Source organism: Rattus norvegicus, chromosome 1 (genome assembly GCF_021556685.1).
Source record: "Rattus norvegicus strain SHRSP/BbbUtx chromosome 1, alternate assembly SHRSP_T2T, whole genome shotgun sequence".
Classification (NCBI taxonomy): domain Eukaryota; kingdom Metazoa; phylum Chordata; class Mammalia; order Rodentia; family Muridae; genus Rattus; species Rattus norvegicus.
In genome coordinates this window covers 45,217,170-45,231,674 of record NC_141534.1, presented here as the reverse complement: position 1 = coordinate 45,231,674, position 14,505 = coordinate 45,217,170, and the positions used below count along the sequence as shown (strand labels likewise).

The 14,505-nt window shown below is 39.5% G+C and overlaps 1 protein-coding gene across 15 annotated transcripts in view; it reads right to left on the bottom strand.

The window, feature by feature from the left end:
- The window catches only part of Oprm1 (opioid receptor, mu 1), a 253,689-nt gene that overhangs the window by 196,786 nt on the left and 42,398 nt on the right, over positions 1-14,505 (bottom strand). For 12 of the 15 annotated variants that reach the window (NR_027877.1, NM_001304737.1, NM_001304735.1 and 9 more), the window contains 2 exon segments: positions 3,128-3,648; positions 4,413-4,765. Coding sequence is in view for 14 of the 15 variants with exons in the window: in NM_001304737.1 (NP_001291666.1) it covers positions 3,128-3,648; positions 4,413-4,765 (874 nt within the window). In the remaining variant the exon portion in view is untranslated. 15 annotated transcript variants of the gene reach the window in all.

Sequence of the window (14,505 nt, the reverse complement as noted above, 5' to 3'; positions counted from 1 at the left end):
AGAAGGAAGAAAAGCTTGAGGTAGCACTCTAAGGGCGAGTGTCTGTGGACCTAGCCATTCCTACAGTGGGCATCATAGAGCAGGTGTTTGACATCCTTGATGGGGAATGGCTTGGGGAAAGAGCTGAAACTCATCAAAAGCAAGCAGGCAAGCTTGGCCAGATTTTACTGATGTATCTATCCTACAGCTTCTACCCTCTAGGCTTGGAATAGTTCTGCTGCACAAGAAAACCTTAATGAGACGCCTTTACTAGACTGTGTGACTCTGGATGTATGCTTGGCGTAGAACTTTCTCCTATGGCTTATCTAATTACCTTGACAACCGCCATGTCATCACTTCACTTTGCACTGTGTGGACATGGTCTCAGTGTCTATCTGTCAGAATATAGACACCCTGGGGAGGTTGGACATCGCATCTCTGATCTGCAGGGTAGGAAGTTGACTAACATGCTTGACATGTGACATGTGGAATATGATATATATATATTATATATGCACACACATATATGTATGTATATATCTGAGAAAAGACAGAGAGAACATAAACATTGATAACTGTCACAAACTTCTAATACTTCTAACTAAAATGTCACTCACGCCAACCCAGTTAGCCTTGTTTCCTAACAGGATGGCTCCTATTTAAAACAAATGAATGAATAAACACGAAACCTACAGTAACATACCTGCTGGTCAGATTCTGACTCTGAGCTAATCCCCATGATTCCCATTGGCAGAACCATGAAGTTCTACTCATCCTTCAGATCCGATTGGAATGGATGCCAGAAATGACTACCACCAGGGTTTCTTATCGCTCCAGCCATCCTTACCTGACTGCCTTAACCTCAAAGAAAGACACATCAGTAGAGACTGGGGAATAGGATCTTGGGTTTCTGTTCATTTCAATTATGTCAGGGAATCTTTCCTGCTTCCTACAGCTTCTCTTCTAGGTCCAGCTCTCCCAGCTGGGCCTTTGGGAGGCGGCCAGCTCCAGGCTAATGTGCTCTGTTATCTGATGCTGACGCTGCTCTGCAGAGGCAGTGATAAGGGTAAGTGCTAATTGGATGTATTTTTAAAGCAAACATTTTAGTTACTTAGGACAGAACTTCTCCAATTATCTTCCCTTCTACTCTTGGGCAGTGCAAAAACCACACTGATGTGCAAACACTGGGTTTTGAAGGGAGTTGAAGAAGGCAGTGATGGAGAAGCTGAAGGGCAATCATGTTTGAAACAGGAATGTGCTGGAATAGAGAGGTTGAGGGCTGTGCTTCCATTAGAGGAAGGTCAGGTGTGTCAGGCAGGATAAGAAGGCCCAACAGTGTCCTTGAGGAAGCTACCAAGCAGCCACACCCCTACAAGCCTGGGAGGGAAGACAAAGCAGGACACCTAGGGAGGGGAGGAAGAGCCCAAGCTTTCCTATTCTCTTCCTTTTCTCCAATGAAAGCAAAATATTTAAATGCCAAAGATTTGAAGCTCAGTTTGTATAGATAGTTTCAAATTGCTTGCTCTAGAATGTTATCCCTGGGTTGGAGAAAGAAGAAAAAAAAATCAATTTAAATCCTTACCCTTTCAAAGTGCAGGCGAGAGTTTGAAAACCCCTAAAAAGGGGGCTGCTTAGAAAAAGTGAAAGGGTTATGTGTTGATGTGGATAACAATGAGAGAGAGAGAGAGAGAGAGAGAGAGAGAGAGAGAGAGAGAGAGAGAGAGAGAGAGAAGGCAACAGAGAAACCCATTTCTGTCTGGCTTTGATTTCTGAGCTGGAAGCAGGGAGATAAATTTGTTAATAATTGCCTTTGAGTGGGGAATGACTCTGCCGCCATTACCACCATGCTCTCTGGGGGTGTTGGCTCACGTGTATTGCATTAGCCACACTTCCCACTTCGGTATGAGCATTCCTGTCTCCTGAGGCAGATCCATCTAGGTTGTATTACATAAATCTGAGGTCAGTCAGAAAGACTGAATAAAGGCTATGCCGGGTAGCCATAGCTGAAAACAAAGGGAACAGTGAGAGATGTGTGATGGGGAGACAGCAAGTGGGAGCACCTACCATTGTGGGGCCAAGGGCCTCCCTCTGGCTGCTCCTCTGAAGGACGTGGTAGTCTTTTTGTATTAATCCTCATAACTCTGCTCCCTGAGAACACAAAGAATCTAACCCAAAAATTCAAAGGAGGCTTGCATTTCAACTCTGTGATACTAAAAAATTATCCTCACTGTGGTTTTTAGGTGTGGGAAGGATTTGGAATAGTTAAACTAGTATTAATAATTAAGTCATATATTGCAGTAAGTTTTAGATTAGATGTTGAATTACTGAAACACAGCGAATTAGGCAGTTTTAAGGGTATTAGAGACAACCCCCCCCCTTTGTTCATTTCTTGTATGGTTAGAAAATTGTGAGTGAATCTTGGATCTTTTTGGGGCTCTCCTGGACATAGTAATACATGTCCAAACTTCTAATCAGTCTTAAATCATTTCCAAAAAGCATGGAAACTGTTTAAAATTAACTTTAATATAGTAGGTAACATGCTGGTGTTTGCTCTAATATTCAGACTGTGGAATCTACAAAACAAAGTCTTAACAAATATTAGAGATAGTCTATCAAATATACACACATATACATATATATAGTCATTCATAATAGCATATACATAACACATATACATATGTGATACATTTTTCTCTCTCTTGGGAATATCTTGTACCTATGACCACAGTGGACAATGTTCTTTAACTACAGAATTGGGGTGGGGTTTGCTTTTAAATCATAGGAATATTAGTGAGATATTTTGGAATCTAAAAAGTTGTTGTGTGAATCAAGGCCTCCAAAGTGACACTACTTCTAAAATGTACTAAAGCCATTTACTTTTCAAAGAAGACAAGGCTCTGAGGACAGTAACTTTTAGCAGCATAATAGATTATTACTTATCAAACCTTTATATCTAAATGAACTTGTGCACATATATCAACATATTTATGTGGCACATCTTCCTGACTCTACGATCAGAAATTGATTCGCTCCTTCCTCTGTTCTTGGACTTTGCCTCAAGTTACTGACCTTCTTAAAGATTTAAATCTTAGACTGGTACCAGATATGGTATTTTTATATGTTATCCGTAATTCTAGAAAGCACATACCTGGTGGTTAGTTCGATCCACTGTATTAGCCGTGGAGGGATGTTCCCTAGTGTTCTGACGGACTCGAGTGGAGTTTTGCTGTTCGATCGTGGACGAGGTTGGGATGCAGAACTCTCTGAAGCATCGCTTGAAGTTTTCATCCAGGAAGGCGTAAAGAACTGGATTCAGGCAGCTGTTCGTGTAACCCAAAGCAATGCAGAAGTGCCAGGAAACGGTCTGAAATGTGGTTTCTGGAATCGTGATCAGTGCTTTGATGATGACGTAGATGTGGATGGGGGTCCAGCAGACGATAAATACAGCCACGACCACCAGCACCATCCGGGTGATCCTGCGCAGATTCCTGTCCTTTTCTTTGGAGCCCGATAGCATGCGAACGCTCTTGAGTCGTAAGATCATCAGGCCGTAACACACAGTGATGATGAGGACCGGCATGATGAAAGCGAAGATAAAGACACAGATTTTGAGCAGGTTCTCCCAGTACCAGGTTGGGTGGGAGAACGTGAGGGTGCAATCTATGGACCCTGGAAGGAAAGAATTTTCAGAAAAAAAATTAGCGGTGACATTTATTTATAGCACTGGGTACTGAAATTGCTCCTTTGCCTACTAATATCTTTGACCTGAGCTGAGTGAAGTTTGTTGCTTACAGACTGGTAAGAAAGGAATTAAAGAAACGAAGGGAGAGACTCATCCATTGATGTACAGAGAAGTTACTTTCTGTTTTTTCCTTCCCACATTTTCTATTTTTCTGTCCACTTGGGTCACATTAAGATCTTATGAAGTGAGAAGTTCTGTATATTTCTCAATGAGTCAGACACTCGGCGGGATTTATGCTATTGTAAAAGACATAACCATATCCAAGGTTTGTAGGATTTTCCTGTTAATGGATTCTTCCCTTCCATTTCTGGATGGCAGCTTCTATTAAGTCAGGGAATGTGAATTTGTCAGATAGGCAACTGCTTAGAAATTATGAGCAAACCTCACTAAAACATTTGCTAGGCTTAAGCTTTAATTACTTTTGCGAGAGCTCTGTTTCCATTTATCCAACATTTTGATGACGTAAGTTCAGAGAAATCAGGAATAAGTAGAGTTTGTTCTTATTAAAATACCTAGAAGGCTTGTAATTATAGAGAAATGTTTTCATTTCAAAGCATTTAAAGGAATTTTCTTAATTCAAAGTAGAGTTTGACAAAGATACTGGGCCATGAATTCTGCTCGGTTCAGACATCACCAATACTTCAGACTGTAGGTACCCTCATCCCTGACTCAGGCCCATGTTAACCCTTACCCTGCCTGTATTTTGTGGTTGCCATGAACATTACAGGCAGACCGATGGCAGAAGAGAGGATCCAGTTGCAGACGTTGACGATTTTGGCATTTCGGGGGGTACGGAAATCCAGGGCTTTGACTGGGTGGCAGACAGCAATGTAGCGGTCCACGCTCATGGTGCAGAGGGTGAATATGCTGGTGAACATGTTGTAGTAATCTATTGAGATCACGATCTTGCAGAGGATGGTTCCGAAGGGCCATGTTCCCATCAGGTAGTTGACACTCTGAAAGGGCAGTGTACTGGTCGCTAAGGCGTCTGCCAGAGCAAGGTTGAAAATGTAGATGTTGGTGGCAGTCTTCATTTTGGTGTATCTAGGAAATCGAAGAACAGCAGAGAAATGGCTTATTGGAGACACCACCTGGAAGACAGGTGGCATTCTCTTAAGAAAACATCAATGGTTAATGGAAGACCCTGAGAGCAGACCCAGGACTTTTTCAAAGTAACAGTCAATATTTATAATTGAGTGCCCATGAAATAAATAGAAATTTCCCTCATTACAAGTTTTCTTTTCTACTAAATAGTTACTACAATAGAAAAAATAGCATTTGGGGATGTTGTTTATTTATTTGAGACAGGATCTCATGTATCCCAAACTAGCCTTGAACCTGCTATACAGCAAAGCTGATCTTGAACTCCTAATTCTCCTAACTCCCAAGTTCTGGGAACATAAGTGTGCACTGCCATGCTTAGTTTCTTTCCTTGTTTTTAATGTGGCAGCCATTGTGATTGGTGCAATTAGGATGGGGAATTGCCATATGGATAAAGATTCTAAATATATACAATATATATATAATTTAATATATTTTATGATATAATTTACGTTAATAAAATAATTTAAAATATATCCATTTATGGATATATAACCATATATATCCCCATATATGCATATATGCAAATATCCCTATATATGTATAACATATACATGGTATATATACAATTATTAACCGTAATTGTGTGCATGGCCCTGTGTTTCTTTACATGCACATCATAGGTGCATCCACGTGCTGGTTGCTATGGAGTATTGAACAGAGCAGATAAGGGTCATGTAAGGTGGAAAGCATTTCAGAAGCCCACATTTTGTCTTAAAGCTCAAGTAAGAAGATGGTGATAAGAACAGGGAATTCTGGAAGGAAAACAAGAACTCCAGCTGAGCGGAAAATCCAACCAGGAAATGACAGTGGTATGAGGGAGAAGTAATACAGAGGCAGGAAGCAGAGGAGAGAGTGTGTTATGATGAATGAGCCCTCACCAGGTGGATGGTGAAAATTTAAGCTTTTCCAGTTTATTTGTGAGGTTTTTGTTGAGTTGTTATTGACATGAAAGAAATGGTACACAGTGAGCACAATTAGGTAAATGTTGACGTATGTATAGTAGTAAAATCACTGTCATCGAAATCAGTGTTTAGCAAACCATTGCCATTAGAGCCCGCTTTGCCACGCCTCCTGTGTAAATAGCTGTTAGAACGCAGCCACACCTGCTTATCTGCACCGCTTGGGATCTACAGCTGTTCTATGATCCAGTGACTGCCTTGAATAATTGCAAAGGAGACCTGCAAGATGAAGTATTTTCCTCTCCAGAAAAACAAATGCCAAACATTTCCCCATGAAACTCTCTCTGTCAGCCTTGCCCTTTCCCTCCCTAACCCTACCCCAACATTTCCCAAGCAACCACTGATCCTGGTGTTCTTTCGGTCTTCACAGATTCATTTGCATTTCCTAGTGGTTTATGCAAATAAACACCCAATTTGTGTGCCTCTTTGTCTTGTTTCCCTCTGTGTCACTATTTTGATGTTACCCACGTGGTTGCAGGCATCAAAATCCTTCCTTTTGTCTTGCTAGGAAGATTTTCCTTGTGTGACTGTACTCCTGATTCCTTCCTCCAACCATTTCTCAAAAGGAAGTGATCGGCATAGAGCTTTTGGCTTCTGTCTATTAATCTATTATGAACATCCAAGTAAAAGTAATCTGTTTTATTCTCCTACTTAAATATCTAGGAGTGTTGTTTGTCTTGACAGGCTACAGAAAGTTGAATGGCGAGGTAGGAATGATACGCAGAGACATTTATAGCAATTGATGAAGTCAATGAAGGAAGCACAATCTGGACGTAGTCACCACCAATGGTTTTTCACATTTAGTTTTTATGTATTTAAAATCTTTAATGGTACCCCAGTTTCGCTCTGGAAAATAACTCATTTCCACCCTCTATCCATGAACTGTCCAGTAGGCTGTTATTAGTTTAGGGCATGAAGATGTTAAGAGAAGGGAGTCATGGGAAATAGAGATAGCCTCAGGTTTCAACAGAACCACCATGGTTTAGATGTTTTGATTTTTTTTAGGTAGCTCATATATTTATAGTTTGGCCTCTGGTGTGATGGTGTTTAGTCTCGAGGGTGCCTTTAAGCGACATGACTAGCAGGGAATCTTTAGGCTATCGGCTGCGGGTCTTGTCCTCAAAATGAATTGATCTGTTCATTCTTAACCCTGGTTAGTACTTAAGTGAGGATTGCTATGAAAGGGCAAGACTGACCCCTCCCTTGCATCCTCCCTGCCTTCCTCTGGCCATGTGGTACCTTCTTCAAGCATTACCAGGCTGTATCACGATACAGCCATGATGTGATTCAGAGAAGGGTTCTTACCAAAGTTCCAGCCATATGCTGTTTGGTAATTTAGCATCAAAGGTTGTGATTTATAGAAACTCTTTTTCTTTATATATTATCCTGCCTGAAGTATTTCCTTCTATAATCATGGGAGATGAGTTAATTAAAACCCAGAGTTGTTTTCAGGGAAGGTGTGTGTGTGTGTGTGTGTGTGTGTGTAAGAGAGAGAAAGGTAGGGAGAGAGAGAGAGAGAGAGAGAGAGAGAGAGAGAACATACATGAGTTTCTTCAGGGGGCTCAAACATGAGAAGTTTTAGAGTCTATAGTTGTTAGGAAAATTCATTTGAAAAATACCGCTGCCTAAGGAGTTGAGAGAGGACACGAAAATGTAATACTTGAATCAAGGTTTTCCTTGAACTTTTATGTACAGCAGATAGCAAGCTCCTTTTAAATTTCAGTTTGAGCTTAGAGTTTTTCAGTCACTTGAGGTTAAGAATCTTACTCAGCCCCAGACAGCTGATTTTTGTACGATATGATATTATAGATATGATATTATAGAGCTTCTGATATAGGGGCTTAATTCAATGTTCCAAGACTGTTTTGGTCTCCATGAACAGCAAGGAGATGAAACTTTCAGACTCTTTCATGGATATCACCAGGACCAACCTGTTGAGACTGTTTCCTGAATTCCGCATTGGACACGTGATTCTGCAGAACTTGCAGAACAACGGGTGGATTCCAGATGCAAGGCTACTTTGCTTTAGAACTGTTTCTGCCTTAAGCATTTTAACACCAGCAGATAGAGACAGCCAGTTAACTTGAGGACATAAATCCTTGTGATTTAGTAAAGACCGTCTACCTGACGAACATCGTTAATTTCAAAGGAAGCAAACGGACAAAAATAAAATTATAATAACAGTGTTCAGCTTTTTGAAATCACCCACTTGGGTGTTCAAGAACTTTAAACTTGGATGTTCAAGAAATTTAAGCACTTTTGATATTTTGATACGTGGAAAGATTTCTCCTAAAGCAGCAAACACACACACACACACACACACACACACACACACACACACACACACACACACGTTCTTTTCTTTTTCTTCTTTATTTTTAGGTAAACTATCAGTGATAGACCTGTGATTCAAAGGCATACCTTTTGACATTAGTCACACTCTAGGGAGGAACTTCAGGTAATTTTCTGACTCGTTACACTCTCGGTCTTTCCTTTACCTGCTCACTAGCAGGTGCTTGGAATGCCTAGTTATTTCAGTTAAAAAAAATCATTTCCTCCCTTGGAATGAGGTGTTTGTGAAATGAAATTTGATTAGTGTTTACCATGAAAGCAAAGTGATGGGAGGGAATATTAATTTTTTTCATTCCATGATGTACATGCATATCACAATATTGTATTATATATAGTAAGTACATAAAATATTACTTGTCAATTAAATCATACACAGCAAATATCATAAAAAACTTTCTGTTGGCATTTTATGGGATCGCTGCTATTTAATTTTTCTTGTTATGCTTAGAGATCCTTCCCCTGAAGGGAACCAGAATTTTGATTGCAGTTACTCATGCTTTAAGTCACATCAGGAACTTTCTAAATATATGAAAATGAGTTGCAGAGACAGGAATTTGGGTGTGCCACCAGCATTTTCCCATGGTTTTCTGTCTGGAGAAATGGCTGGGTTTGGAAAGGGGTATTATTGTTCAGAGAATGAGCCTTTCATTTTGTCCTGCTGTGACGTGGTGGTATGAATGTTGTCCTAGGAAAGTTAAATGTATTATCAGAAACCCACTGAGAGCCATGAATTAGCAGGATTAGCAGGTAGACAAGAAGCAAATTGAAGGAAGGATTGTCCTTGTTGTTCCTTTTACTTGAATGGATCTTGACCAAACCCGTAGATATTAAATACAACCCCTTCTCCAGCCTTTATTTTCTTCTTCTTCTTCATTCTGTGCAGACTGAATAGAAGTAAAATGAAGGAAATGAGTGAGGTGCTCAAAATGAAGAAGTAAGGCATAAGGCCTGGGAGACACTCTTTTGTACCCCAGCCCCTTCCTGGTATTGACTGCACCTACTTCTCTACTAAGCAGTGACTTAAATACTGTATCACGTTAAAAAATTTCATAACAAATACTTAAAACTGTGTATTCTAGATGATTGGTTAACTGTGTTCTGTAAAATTCCAGGCATTACTATGCAAAGTGCTTTAGATACTGTATTTGTCTTAGAACCATTGATGTTTGACAGAGTATCTGTATATACAACCCAGTTCCAGTGGAAGGAGACGTAGCATAGCACATTTATTGATATATTTCTGCTCTCACATGTCACATGTGTAACTTTTGCTCATAAATGTTCATCCTCTGTATGTGGTTGTAAAGCAGCTGCTGTCTGCTGCTACACTCATTCCTCATACTATTCCTCTAGTTATTAGTACTTTCTAAAACTTTATTGATCTTGGTTCACTAAGGGTAAAAGAGGCTTCAGTGAATCAACTACATGTGTGGTGGTTGACCAGTTGCCTTAGCTCATCTTTCTTGTATTTTGCTTTTGAATTGATTCTTTGAATTAGTGAGACTCTTGGTTCAGAAACAAAATGGACAGAGGGAGGCCAAAAGCACAAAGAATACATTTTCTAATCTGGTTTGCTGGCTTTATATCAAATCATGTCTTTCACATGGCTTAACTCTTTCCCCAATCATATTTAAGTATTCACAGTAAAGCTGATGAGATTTGGAGAAGAAATGTCTTCTAGCCTGAGCCCTTTCTACACTTTCAGGATTTTGTCAGTTTGAGTGAGGAAGGAAGAGGTTTTATTCTGAAAGGCTCAGTGAGTTTCCTTTATAAATTCGGCACAATATTGGAAATGTCTCCTTGTTTTGTCATGACCTTTGTGTCCACATCCCCACACAGAAATCCATATTTTTAATGGAGCAGGAAACACTCCCTAGAGCATTAGCTTTTCAAGCTCTTGATGAATGAGGTAAATCAAATGAAATAAAAATGCTTGTCCTACATTGCAGGGAATCATGCAAGTGGAGACTTTGTCAAGTGAACACTTGTCTGAATTTCTCCATTATTATCCAGTGAGTGGTGAGTGGGAGTGGAGGCAGGAAATGAGGGAGAGAGACAGAGATAGACAGTCAGACACACACAGAGAAAGAAGAGACACACACACATACATACACACAGGGAGGGAGGGAGGGGAGAAGGGAGGGGGAGACAGAGAGAGAGAGAGAGAGAGAGAGCACAGAGGGACAGAGACAGAGACAGAGACAGAGAGATTAATTCTATTTTAATAAGTCGCAAAGAAAAAACTCTTATTTTTCCATGAATATAAAAAGAGGTCATATTAACATATTTCGTTATTTTATGTTATATTTTCTACTACCTACACTAAGGACTAAGCAGAGACCTCTTGCTTTGCTGTAAAATGCTTAAAACATTTCATTTGTGTTTCTCTCAAAGCCATGCTCCATGGTCACTGAGCACACTTCCCACGAGCCAATAAAAGCAAAGTACACATGAGTGACATAATATGTGAATCTTCCCCTGTAGCTGAAAGCTGACTTATTTGTCACTTTGATCCCAAGAGAAGGCAGATAGAATGTTCCAGAAAATCAAACAAAGAAGCATAACCTTCCAGTGGTGAAGTAGCAATTTTCCATGTGTTCCTAGAGTAAGGGACTATTGGGGACCCTTTGGCTGAGGGCATTCTCTTTTTTACCCATGTGTTCTGTTTTCTCTTTGTCTTCTCTACTCCTTTCAACATCCAATCCTTCCAGTGATGTCATGAGAAAAGAATCTTTCAGACAGAGTTACATGAAATTTTACTTTCTGGGAGCTTTATGCATAGAAAATTTAAAGTGAATAACTGATATTACTTTTATGTATACATTTGGGGTCAATAAAAGTCTCCTATTGCTGGGAGTCTAATGGGCCGTATTTCTAGTTTTCTAAGGCTCTCACTAATACTAGTCTTCATTTCATTTTATTCTACTGTCTTAGCCTGTTTGCAATTTTCTCTTACTTTACTAAATAAATTTTTATTAACTTTTAAATTAAATATATACAATATATACTGACCATTTCAATGCCCCATCTCCCTACCAATCCTGTCTATATCTCCTCTTGCCCTCAAATCTCTGTCTCTGTCTCTGTCTCTCTCTCTCTCTCATTCTCTTTCTCTTTGTGCCTATGTCTTTCACATTCATTTTCTTTGTTTTATTTTGTGACACATTGAGATTACCTAGGACTGTCAGTGTGACTATCACATCTTATATTTACAAGAAAATCCGTTTGGCTAAACAATTTATATTTTAGAGAAATATTACTTTGCTACATTGTGTGATGTAAATAAGCAGTGGCAATTGGATAATTTTTAAATATGTAACATAGAGCTTTTTCTTGCTAACATACAGAATGCATAGACATACACAGAGACTCAGACACACAGAAACATGCAGATACAAACAGACACACACAGATATACACAAACACACAGACACACACAGACATGTAGACACACACAGACACACAGACACATACAGACATACAAACACACACAGAGACACACACTGACACATAAACACACATAGATACAAGCACACAGACACAGATACACAGACACAGACACAGACACAGACACAGACACACACAGACACACACACACACACACACACACACACACACACACACACACACACACACACACGAAAACATCATCAGAGCATTCATTTCAAAACTACAGCTCTTTGTCTCCTGGAGAGTAATGTTTGCTTTTTCCTAAGAACATAGTTTTTAGAACATAGATATAGCTTTCAAATTCAGAGCTTCTGAGAGGAGAGGAAATGTGTTTTATGCATGCACCCACGATACATAAAATCTAGCAACTTCAGATAATGTGTGTCTGTAGATTTTTTTTTTTAATACTGAAGGAACCATGAGGAGAACTCTAAACATCTTAAAATGGTGTCAACATTATTAATACATTTTTAGAAATAAATATCAGTATTATCAGCATTAGAAAATTCAATTGTAGAAGCTTCTAAAGCTTCATGTTGTGCAGGTTAAATTTCTTAGTGAATACAGGCTGTGGGGAAATTATTGCCTTTTGAAATTAGCCCAATAGTTGTAATAGCTCTTGTGTATTTTTGATAGTATTTGCTGGCCTTATTTTTTGGTGATAATTTGGTGATGTTATACTCGGCCAAAATAGGAAATGAACAGCGATGAGGCAAAAAGCAATAGGAACAGATAAAATTGACCCACCCTTCAACATCCCAGCACAAGATGGGTACCACCCAGTGCCTGTTGAAAGGGCCAAATAAAGGAATTGAGTGTACAGCTATTTAATTCATTGTGACAAGAGCAATGTTTTTTTAGTGATGCAGAAAACTTGAAATAACACGAAGACAGGTATTTCTTTTTGTCTGGCTAATTCATCTTCAAAGCTTGCAGCCATCAACTGCCTTTGTTGTAGAAGTTCATGGACTAATACTTCTGATGCAGACTATCTCTACACCCTGATGTATGAGAAAGGACCCAAGGCACAGAGAACTGTGTGTATGAGAAGGCCCTCTCTGTCCCTTTTCTCCAGACTGCATTGAGAGCCGAACGTATCTACTACACTGCCTTGTGAGCCTTCTATATTTATGAGTGCTTTGCCAACAAGGTTATAAAACACTTTGCCCCTGAGAATCTCTGGTCACAGTCCAGCTGAATCATGGTAACTGTGGAAAATAGTCTTACTTTCTTTTCAGAAGTATATTTGCTTAAAGTATCACTGAATTTAGCTTTCCATGATGTGTTTGTGTGTGAGTGTCTATCTGTTTGTGGGTGCATTTGTGTGCACCTTTGTGGGCTTATGTGTGTGTTTGCATGTGTATGTATGTACATGTGCAAGTGCATTTATGTGTGTGTGCATGTGTTTGTATGTGTATGTGTGTACATGTGTGTACATGTGGTGTGTGTGTGTGTGTGTGCGTGTGTGTGGATGTGAAGGCATGTAAAGACTTTCCTTCTTCTAAGGTTAATAAAATGACCTAAATAGCAACTCCAATAAATCATAGAATGGAATTTCACTGAGTCTGCTCAGAGTTCCCCTCTGCCCACCTCTGACAGAGAGGGAATCAAGGCAGGGCCAAGTCCTAGAGTCCTTCAGTATGTAGCAGGCACACAAAAGTGCTTATATTAGTTAGTGATACAAAAATAAGAACAGTCCTGTGTTGAAATATTAACCTCATTTTTCAGTTCGTTTTTAGATCTCAAAGACCGTTTTGTAGTGCAGGTGTTGCTGTTTTTTTAATATGACTAATAAAGCAGCTGGCATTCATTGAGGATGCAGTCTACAAGCTGTCAAGATGACTTCACTCTCAGGAACATTTTCATTTACCTTGAATATATTATTCTATTCACTGTTTTCTTTTTCTCCAATCAAGATAATAAGTCCCGTGCACACACAGATGTACATGCACACACATGTCCACACATCCACATGCAAACACACACAGTCAGTCACATAGCCACATGCAAACTCACACATACATACACACACACACACACTCACATCCACACACACAAATGCATATGTACATACACAGAAGCACATGCATACGCACATCCACACATATACATGCAAACACACACACAGTCATCTTATGATAAGTCATCTTATTATATTAAGAAATACTATGTTCATAGTGTCTTTTTTCTTTCTTTCTCCCCTCTTCCCTTTTCTTTTTGAAGACAAAGTTTGTCTGTGTAGCCCTCTCTGTTCTGGAACTCACTCTGTAGATCAGGCTGATCTCAAAGTCACAGAGATTCACCTGCCTCTGCCTGGGATTAAAGGTACGTGCCGTAGTTTCCTTTCTTATAGCATTTAAGTCTTCTTTCCTTTATGTAAAGTGTTTATTTGAAAGATATATTGTCTGTGGCACTTGGCAGCCTGTCCAGATATGTGGGTAGTTGTTTCAACAATTATTGCCTTTTTTCCACCCCTCTATTTATGTGTTATATATAATGTTAGGTTTGTGGTGTCTACTCATGTTCAATTTCATATGATTCATCCCATTTCATGGAAACATTGATTTTTATTCATTTGAATCATTAAGTGTAACTTATTTCAAAGTCACTGTGTGATTGCTTTTTATGACTTATTTTGGACTTTGTGTTCCCACTTGTCTCCTTCCCAGTACAACATTGCCATGTAGCAACAGTATGATGATCACAGATTTGAGGGAGATCCTTGAAGGCAATTTCATTGCAGCCTGTCTGGGGCCATGGCTGGAATTATCCAGTTTTTTAATAAATTAGAGGATGAGCCGTGCTTCAGTAACATATAATATACTAGTGTCTACTCATCTGATTTTAGATGCCTGTCCTCTGATCCTCCAGAGAGTTGCTAATCTCCCACATGCCACCTAGCTTTTCTGCCCCCCTGCT